Source organism: Rhinolophus ferrumequinum, chromosome 5 (genome assembly GCF_004115265.2).
Source record: "Rhinolophus ferrumequinum isolate MPI-CBG mRhiFer1 chromosome 5, mRhiFer1_v1.p, whole genome shotgun sequence".
Classification (NCBI taxonomy): Eukaryota; Metazoa; Chordata; class Mammalia; order Chiroptera; family Rhinolophidae; genus Rhinolophus; species Rhinolophus ferrumequinum.
In genome coordinates this window covers 58080031-58090303 of record NC_046288.1, presented here as the reverse complement: position 1 = coordinate 58090303, position 10273 = coordinate 58080031, and the positions used below count along the sequence as shown (strand labels likewise).

General features: G+C 38.3%; 1 protein-coding gene across 2 annotated transcripts; it reads right to left on the bottom strand.

Annotated features, from left to right (window-relative positions):
- Positions 1–6948: 6948 nt before the first annotated feature.
- On the bottom strand, positions 6949–10250 carry RPL34 (ribosomal protein L34). 2 transcript variants are annotated; one of them, XM_033105386.1, is made up of 5 exons: positions 10198–10250; positions 9145–9218; positions 8962–9061; positions 8539–8642; positions 6949–7099 (listed from the first exon to the last, which is right to left on the bottom strand). In XM_033105386.1, the coding sequence occupies exons 2-5, from the start codon at positions 9207–9209 to the stop codon at positions 7015–7017; spliced, it is 354 nt and encodes a 117-aa protein (XP_032961277.1). In that variant the 5' UTR covers positions 9210–9218; positions 10198–10250; the 3' UTR covers positions 6949–7014. The 2 variants fall into 2 exon arrangements, with proteins under 2 accessions (XP_032961277.1, XP_032961278.1); XM_033105387.1 differs by having other exon boundaries at positions 10087–10200.
- Positions 10251–10273: the final 23 nt, after the last annotated feature.

The window sequence follows — 10273 nt, the reverse complement described above, 5'->3', positions numbered from 1 at the left end:
AGCAATACCCCACTGCACTGGACTCTTTTTGCATGTGCAGTGGGGTATTGCCAGGAGGAAACGCGTTAGGGCCCTCTAACGCGTGGGGCCCAGGGCAGAGGTCTCTTCTGCCCAGATCTGAGGGCCACAGTGGTCCAAAACAGAGCTTTAAGACCCGATACATCATGGCACCCTGTGAACTTCCTAACCTCATCTCTCCCTCTGCTCCAGCCACACAGCACCCTCCTGTCTTCAGACTACTCTCTACTCAGATGCTCTTTCCCAGATATTCTCAGGTCTTTGCTCACTGCCTTCAGGTCTTTATTTAAATGTTCCCTTCTCAGGGAGGCTTTCCTTTACAGCACTATTTAAATTGCAACTCCCTGCTTCCTTTTGCCTTCGGTCCCTTTTCCCTGCTTTCTTTCTCTCGACAGCGTAAATCAGTCATACCATACAGTCCACATATTCACTCATTCATTCATTTATCTATTTATTCATTCATTGTCTGTCTCCCCTCATTGGAATGTAGTCTCCAATAAGGCAGGGATTTTTGTCTATTTTGTTTATCCCAGTGCCTAGAACAGTTCTTTATAAATAGTAAACAAATTATAAATAATGCTCAATTGATTGATTTTTGAAGAAATAAAAAACCAGTGGCAGGATTTTGTGTCTTTCCCTGCCTTACACATAAGGAGAATGTTAGACATTGGAGCAGGATATCTTGGCTCATATTCAGGAGACCTAAACTCAGATATAATCTAGAATAGGGTGGAAGGGAATAGTGACACTTTTCATTTAACATCCTCACCTCTTTCATCTCCCCTAAACTGTTGAAGAATGGATCATTCCTGAGAAAGATTTCCTTGAGAGTGAAGCAAAAAGAACACAGATGAAAAAGGTAGTGATACCTTATTTTATCCAGAGGACAAAAGGGTGGCAAGACTCCATGCCTCTCTTTTGCCTTTTCTTTCTTAGAAATAGAACTGTGGGAATTACCAATCATGAAAAGACTTTCAACATAAACTCATGGTTTAAAATTCCATGGAGGAAATGATTGGTAATATAAGTCTAGAAGAAAAAGGAAGAATATGAAACTTCCAACTGTTAAAAGCCTATTCCTGTCTTAAAAACAAAAACAAAAAAAGCTGCAATATATCTTCTTTTTCATATATTTAAAAATAGAAGTTTTTTTAAAAAATTGTTCATATCTTTACTATGCTGTAAATTATATCCTCTGCAGTGCAAGGGTCTACATAGCTTTTCAAAATTGTTTAGGGGATGTGCAAGCAAAAAAATATGTATTTAAAGATCATTGGATTGTACCACTGTTTTAGCGGTATATTGCTATATAACAAACCACCTCAAAATTTAGTGGGACTAAACAACCATTTTATTTTTTCTCACCATCCTTTGGGTCAATTAGACTCAACAAGGCAGTTTTCTGCTGGTCTTGCTTGAGGTTTCCCACGCAGTTGCAGTCAGATGGCAGCTGGAGCTGGAAACAGGGGTCATTTAGAACAGGAAAGTTCCACAAAGTTCCGTGGGCCAAATCGGACCCAACATCAGTTTTTGTAAATAAATCTCTATTGGAACACAGCCATGACCATTCATTTAGGTATTGTCTGTGGTGCTTCCATGTTGTATCACCACCGTGTTTCCCTGAAAATAAGACCTAGCTGGACGATCAGCTCTAATGCGTCTTTTGGGGGAAAAATTAATATAGGACCCGGTATTATATTATATTATATATTATATTATATAAGACCCGGTCTTATGTTATAAGACCGGGTCTTATATTATAGTAAAATAAGACCAGGTCTTATATTAATTTTTGCTCCAAAAGACGCATTAGAGCTGATTGTCCGGCTAGGTCTTATTTTCGGGGAAACATGGTAGAATGAGGAGTTGGAACAGATCATGTAGCTTACAAATCTTTATGCAATTTACACTAAGATGCAATAAACATTTGAATTTTCTTCAAGACCGTTTGTTCTTTAGGCATGTCAAGCTGTAAGCTTATCCTAATGAGAGAGAGAGAGAGAGAGAGAGAGAGAGAGAGAGAGAGAGAGAGAGAGAGAGAGAGAGAGAGAGAGAGAGAGAGAGAGAGAGAGAGAGAGCGCGCGCGCAGAGCCCTCAGGCTATTTGCACAGGCCAAGGAATATAGAAGCTGAATGAATATCAGGGGAATTCAGTCAATAATTTTGATCTTTTCCTCCTTATTAGATTGATTCCTAAAGTATCTAGAGGATTGCATAATTTAAATATCCTCTAATACAGAGTAGAGAGTCTTACTCCTAACTAAAATAAAAATTTTAGGAAAGCTTGTCTTTCACTGGTCTCCCTTAGGAAGGAAAAGGTGGCACAGATCTTTTGGGGTCTCATCGATGACTAAAAGCTATGTGCTAACAGGGATGTTATTTCTTAGTGATTATCAATTGGTTTGCAAATATCAGATTCATTGTGTTCCAAATATTGAGAATGAATAGGGTTGCACAAATTGTTTTTAAATACAAGCTGTTTCTTGACTTAAGACATTTGCACATGTTGCTTCTTATGTCTGGAATGTTCTCCCTACTTTTCACTCAGTTAACATCTACTTATCCTTGCTCTGAGCTTAAACATCACTTTCTCAGAAAAGCCTACCTTAACTGCCCACGAGGTTCTATTCTTACGCTGTTTTCCTTTATGATTCCTACCCCAATGTGTGCAATTAAAAATGTATTTGTATCCTCATTTAACATGATCTCTCCTATGTACTAGGAGAGCAGGGGAAAGTCTGCTTTGTTGACTATCGTATTAATACTTAGCCAGCAGCACAATTTCTGGAACATAGTAGTTCCTAATAAATCTTGGTTGAGTAAATGGATGGAAGCTAAAGCAAACTATAAAATAATTTTTTATATGGCAAAAATATTTATATAATTCTTCAAATTAACTAGAAACATTTAAGATGTACTCAAAACCATCGAATAGCTCATATTTTGGAAATTAGAAAGTACCTTTTGATCCAGAAATACTGAGGATCTTAACCTTTGGAAGGGAAATTCATATAGTTTGCTGATTTCCCGGGTGTAAATACTTCCACCATGCCAATTTCAAGGTACCAACCTGACATCACTGAACAGATGCACACAATTGGCTCTCACAGCCAGGATGACCTGTCTCCACACACCACTGGCTCTGTTGGTAATGTCTAATAATTATAGAACTCTTACCAGCAATAAGTAATCTAATTCAGAGAAAAATCATAACATTCTACCCTGCTTCACAATCTTACTCCAAAAAATGGTAGAGGCATACCTTGTTTTATTGTGCCTCACTTTACTGCACCCCACAAATACTGCATCTTTCACAAATTTAAGATGAGGCTCTCCACTAGCAAAAAGATTAGGATTCTCTGAAGGCTCAGATGATGGTTAGCAATTTTTAGCAATAAAGTATTTTTTAATTAAGGTATATGCATTGGTTTTTAAAGACATAATTAGATTGCGCACTTAATAGACTACAGGATAGTGTAAACTTAGGTTTATATCCACTGGGAAATCAAAAAATTCATGTGACTCACTTTATTTTGATATTTGCTTTATTGTGGTGGTCTGGAACCGAACCTGCAATGTCTCCAAAGTCTGCCTGCGTATGATTTTAGTCGGTGTGATAAGATAGTTTAGAGTTAAAGCTGGATACAGCCTTGCCTATCAAAATTTTGGGCGCCCAAGCTCCAAATCGTTAGGGTAAAATTGTAAGTATGTTATTACACTGCTGAAAATAAACTTGATTTACTTATTTAAACATATGGAGAGTTTCTGCTTTTAAGGGTGAAGACTTCCCCCACCCCGCCGTGCATCCTTCTAATAGAATTTATAAGCAATTCGAGGGAAGGAGAAATACTAGACTTTAAAAAGAAACCACTGACTACATTCACATGTCTTTTTAGGAACCTGTCAAGAATACTTTAAGTCATACACACAGAACTGGATTCAATAAAAGCTTTTTTTCTTTTTTTTTTTTTACAAGTTCAAAACCTAGAACAGTGCAAAATCCATTTTGGTCACTTGGACAGAGTTGGTAGTACCTTCACAACACTATGGTCTTCTGCATCTATGCACCACAAGACGACCGTTGCACTACTGAGTGTTGAGGTGGGAAGAGGGAACTGGACTTGGACAGTGAGAGTGAGATGGAGAGGCATTATCAACAGGGCGAGTGAAGAAGTGTGATCTGTGGTCAAGAAGTTAAGTGGCTAAACTAACACAGGTGAAGAAATGGTCACCAAGCAGGCACATTTCACATCCTTAATGTTACGGATGTGAAACGTGTTATGACTGTTTGTGTTCCTCCAAAATTCATATATTGAAACCCTAATCCCCAATGTGGTGGTGTCAGGAGTTGGGAACCTTTGGGAGGTGATTAAAAGTCAGGAGGCTGGAACCATCATGTCATTAGCGCCCTTGTAAGAACACACAAGGGAGCTTGCGTCTTCTCTGTGCTCTCCATCACGTGAGGACACAAGGTGGCCCTCTGCAAGCCAGGAAGGAAACCCTCACCAAGAACTGAATCTGCCAGCACCTTGATCTTGGCCAAACCAGTTTTCAGAATTGTGAGAACTAAATGTTTATTGTTCAAGCCACTCAGTCTATGGCAATTTGTTACAGCAGCCTAAGTAGACTAAGACTCTTAGGGAACATCATTGTAAGCCCCCAAATTAAACTTGACTGCTAAGTACTGTACTTCAACGCCAGCTTATAAATTAAAAAAAAAAACTAATCAGCATAAATGAAATCATTAGATATGCAAGAATGCTTACAAGTGTTAAAATAGAGAAAAATTGGAAATAGCCCAAGTATTCAAAAGAAAGGGGACACAATTTAAATTGTGGCATAGATGTGATGGCATATGCAGCCACTAATTTTCCAAAGAAATATGTTCATAGGGGTTTAGTGGGGGGGAAAGGTTGTAAATTTATATATATGCTTCCAATTTTGATTTAAAATATATATCTTATGCCTCGAAAACAAAGTGGGAAGACATTAAACTATTAAAAATGATTGCCTGCATGTTGAAATTAAAGGGAATTTTTTTCATTCTATTTTTCCATACTTTTCAAATTGTCTACAAAGATGTTTTATAAAAGTGAAAACATTCCAAATTTGGAAAAGGTTAAACCATTTAACATATGAAGAATTCTTTCAAAAGTATGTAACTTTAATGCTTTGGCTTTCTCAAATTTCTAATTTAACCCATTTATTTTGTTGAAACTTGATAGTCCTCATGTTCGAGGCTGTGCTCAGTCCAGTTGTTCTATGGAATTTAGTGTAGTAGGAAGAGCCCTAGCAGGCAAATAGAGGCTTTCGCCTCCATAACTATTATTTAAAAATTTCATCTCAAGCTTTTCAAGAACTAGATTAGTTTACAAAGCAATCAAGTAACTGAATTTAATTAAGGCATTGTTTTTGAGTTAAAGATACCAATTTTTAAATTCTTACACCAACACATTACCTGAACACAAAACAGGTCCATGAAGTATTCATCAGCCTAAGTCACGGAGAACTGAGTTAATCTACCTCAGAAACTAATGCTTTTCAAGTACATTACCATTAACGTTTTTTTTTTTTTGATTAAACATTACTCGAGGTAATTGTATTATTCTGGTTGCTTAACAATCCTCGGGATTGGCAAGCATTTGGGGAAAATTGAACAGATCTGTCATCTGAGACTATGAACATTAATGGGGGCCTCAACTATCATTTCTTGTGCTAATGTTTATTGGGGGTATCCAGTCATTTAATCTCAATTCCGTAAGTAATTTGCAAATATTCTAACACAAGTGGTTCTGCGTAATATTACACGTTTCAGTTCTGTCATTTGTAAAAGGGATAGTAATGTCAGGGTTGTTGGGAAGACTAAAGATGTCAAGCACTTTGAAGTGTCAGACACATGGCCAATAGGCGTGAGGTATCACCATGGAGATGCTTTCAAGTTAGAAATTCTCAAGGCCTGAGTTCCATTGCCAGCCTTGCTACTTGGTTTTCTTCTGCAAAATCTAGACTAAAAATCTCGTCTACCAGTTAGCTGGCAGCATGGTACAAGGCAAGTGTTCAAGAGGCCAGAAAGATTTCTTCTGCCTTTTCCCTTCCTTGGAAAAGGGCACTATCATTTGTTCGAGGAAATGCTCCTCTGCATAAGGCATCACACCAGTGACTCTACATTACATCATGGCAGTAATAGTGATGTCTAGAAAAGGGTCAAAATTTACAGAATTCTCCAGCTTCTGAGTGTCTACATATTTTGGTTTGTGCAAATAGCCTGGGGACTCTGCTCTATTCTCACTTGAGATTGGAACTAAGCCTGACATGGTCTGAAAAAACAGTCTTGGAAAACAATTCAAAGGAGTGTTTATGTGTATAGAGTACCTGGATGGATGCTTGGTAGCCTCAGCCCTGAAGAATGAGCTATTAAAATCTTTACAAACTTTTACATTATTATTTTACACTATTAAGTTTTGTCAGAAACAATATTACATAGGTCCAAAGAGAAAATATACTAAGGTCCATTATTTTAATATTCTGACCTAGATTATAAATCCAACATCACTCAGAATTTAAATTTCACTAGACCCATGACATGAGGTTTTGTATACATTTATTTGCTGACAGTTTCCAACTGTCCAAAATAGACTAAGGGAATGGAGGCTTTAAAAACAATGTAAAAAAAAAAGTTCCACTCCAAATAACTTGTTGAACACTTTCTGGCCTATGAATTTTGATGCTGAAGGAGATACTATGAAAATGACCCATGTGGCATTAGAAGAAACATTCGGATACAAGGGCCAGTCTTCTCAAACTGTCTAGTCTTCTAGAGCTACCATCAAAAAATTCTAGCAATCACGAACCTCCCACTAGTGTCATTTAGAAAAAGCAATCAACTAAAAATCACAGGGTCCCCAGATAACACATAGAAACCAAACCTGTATACTAACAAATTACAGCAGAACAAGCCTTTTAATTACTTTTATTACTCAAAAAAAGCTTCATCCTTTTATTTAGCTTTCTGACTCTGTGCTTGTGCCTTCAAAACTTTCACAACGATTTTCTGCTCCTCGATAAGGAAAGCACGCTTGATCCTAGAAAGGAAAATATTAAATGAAAATAGTTTTAAAAAACCCCAAATAACACTGATTTAACAAAGGCAAGAAAGTACCACAAAAGAACTGAGCAAATCTATCAGGGAAGATACCCAAGAAAATAAATAAAATCCACAAGTACAGACTAAAAACTTAAAAACGGAAACTATTCTGGACAGACCTTTTCAGCCTAAGGTCTCCTTCCTACACTGGCACTTAAAGTGCGACAATTCAATTCTGTGCCAGTAGTAGTACCTGCCCCTCTCTTCCGAGTCACGATGAACTAGAAAAATCACCCCCACAGAAGACTACTCTCTCTGCCACTATGGCGGCTTTCACTGAAGAACCGCATTTCATTATTAGGATCCAGGACTAATGACACTACATGATTTGTAAAACATCTTAGAATATTTTAACATTATGAAAAATTTCCAGTAAAAACACAGAAAGGGGTTATGTGCTGGGAACCAAAATGAAAGGAGTTAAAGACATTAGCAAGGGGCACTTTATCACCAGCCAGGATTCTAGAGCCTGACTGTTTGGGGGCCAACTCTACTATTTACTAGTGTGTTTCCCCAAAAATAAAACCTAACTGGAAAATAAGCCCTAGCATGATTTTTCAGGATGACATCCCCTGAACATAAGCCCTAATGCGTATTTGGAGCAAACCTTAATGTAAGACCTGGTCTTATTTTTCGGGAAACACGGTAGCTGTGAGATCTTGGTCAAGTTACCTTGTGGCAAGGCACAGGAGTAATTTCATACCTATTTCACAGGGTTTTTACAAAAACTACATTTGGAAGGAGTTGCAATTTCTGTACTTTGAACCTCCATTTAGAGAGCAGTGAATTTTTATTGATCACCATTATTACTGTGTATAGGACCTGGCAAACAGCAGGTACTGCCATTTGTTAAATCCAAGTTACCTCCAGAGATAAAGCAGTCATTTAATTCACACAGAAACCTGTCCCACCGATTGGTGCTCTGCCAAAGGTTTCCCCACCCTGCCCAAACCCATCAATTCCCATTTTTAAGATCAAGTCAAAAAATCTGTCTTTCGTGATGTGACTTTCAGCTTTCTTGTCTATCATCTACGATTCCACTAGAGCTATACAGTTTTGTTCCTACTTTTAAGTCCTCCCACTCTCCACCTAATTGTCCAAACTAATAGTTTCTCACCTGCCTCCCCTAAAAAACCAAGGTCATTTTAATTTCTGCAGCTAGCATAAAGATGGCCCCAAATCCTAACTGAATTATTTTGATCTACTATCAGTTATTAGTTTGTATAGCATCAATTATCCCTAGTCTAGGAAGGATTCTGAAGTATGCAACTTTTGTTTAAACCAATTATTTTTTCACCAGTTTTCTAATGATCAGCATGCAGTGTAATAGACACACACACACTTGTTTAAGAAAGCCCATTTAAGAGTTGTATTTACCTGTCACGGACACATTTAGCACACATGGATCCACCATAGGCCCTGCTGACATGTTTTTTCGTTTTAGACAACCTCATCAGAACTTTAGGTCTCACAGCACGAACCTGCATTAAAAAAAAATGTTGAGATCATTTTATGATACTTTAACAAATTGTGTTCAATTTTTTTATAGGTGGTTAAGTGCAAACATTAAAGTAGGTTACAAAGGGAAGTGGTGTACTGATTTATCTGTAAGGCATCTCACTGTATTTGTCACATTGGCTTTAAAAGAAAGTCTGTATGCTTGACAGGTTTGGGTTATGGATGCGCAGAAATTCTTAACCCTCCTACTGGTGATTTCTCCTTTACTCATTCCCTTACCAAGGAATTAATGCTCAAAAGTTCAACCCTTGTTGTGTTATTCATAGCAAAAGGATCACTTACTCCACGGAGTCGGCCTGGGCACACGCCACATGCAGATTTTGGTGCTTTCCCAACCTTCTTGGTATAAAGGTAAACAATTCTATTACCAGGGGTTCGGGACCTAAGATATGAGAGAATAAGCAACAGCTCAGCATTTTGCAGAGTAAATGACAACATGTATTTTAAAATTTTAGAAATACTTACAGCCTAGTTTTGTTAGAAGCTGTATTGTAGGATAGCCTCCTACGGTATGTCAAACGCTGGACCATTCTGAATGCCTACATTAAGAATGGAATAAAATTTCATTGCAGAAATAATTCAAACCTTAAAACAAAGCAGTATCACATAATTTGCTATCCATATTTATTCTTATACATAATATCCTTAACTAAGGTTATCTTATACAAGTGTTCCGTGTTTTAAAACTACATATTCAGCCTGGCACACAGTTGATGCTCAGTATCTTGTCCGAAATCAGCACCTGGGTCGTTGAGTGCCATTTAATATTAATTTGGTATTACTTAGCAAATAGGTTACACAGATATGTATATGAACGACTTAGTTTTTCAGTGAATTACGTAAACTAACATGAAAACACTTGAATCAATCTCGTTTTTTTATCCCAAATTTCGTTAACCACTTCATCACAGCATGTGATTTGAAAACTGCCTGGATTTATTGTTACACGCTCCTCACTAACGTTACACTAAAATAGAACTGTCAGACACCAAAACCGACACGGAAGGCCAATACAAATCATACAATCAGCCACTTGCGTTTGCATCTCCAAAGCCACGACAGAAAACTCCCTATTAACACATTTTTACCTTCCTTGCTATTGCTTGGGAAAGAGAACATTTTGAAACAAACTGAACATGCCGGTCGTCCGCCCTCCAAAAGCCTGAGAACATCGACAGGAGCGGTGTTAAATATGGGCGTAAAATAGGTAAATGCTCCGCGATTTGCCAGAGTCTCAACTAGCCGGACCACTACTCGTTTGTCTCCATACATCGGTCTTCAAAGGTGGCAAAGCACCGGGTGGTAGCTCCAACCACTCACGGCTCCGGAGGGGAAGTCCAGATCGAGGGTGTCTGAAGCTAAAAGCCGGGGACTTGCTCACCACCAGCCTTCCTCCTGAGCCCTTACCCCCACTCCAGATCAAAAGACTGAGCTTGAGAGATCCGGGCTCCCGCAGCTTCCCGGATGGCGGCCGATTGTAAAAGAAGTAGCGATAGACAGTAGGAGAAGAAGCCATACCTGTAGACACCGTCCCCGGAAGAGGAAAAGGAAAGCGCTTGCGCGTTTAAGGGTCAAATCGACTGCGCAGGACAGG

Coding starts and splice junctions, on each gene's coding strand:
- RPL34 (XM_033105386.1), bottom strand. CDS start 9,209: ATGGTCCAGCGTTTGACATACCGTAGGAGGCTATCCTACAATACAGCT. Junction 9,062..9,144: donor GCTTCTAACAAAACTAGGCT/GTAAGTATTTCT, acceptor CTCATATCTTAG/GTCCCGAACCCCTGGTAATA. Junction 7,100..8,538: donor GCTAAATGTGTCCGTGACAG/GTAAATACAACT, acceptor TTTCCTTTCTAG/GATCAAGCGTGCTTTCCTTA.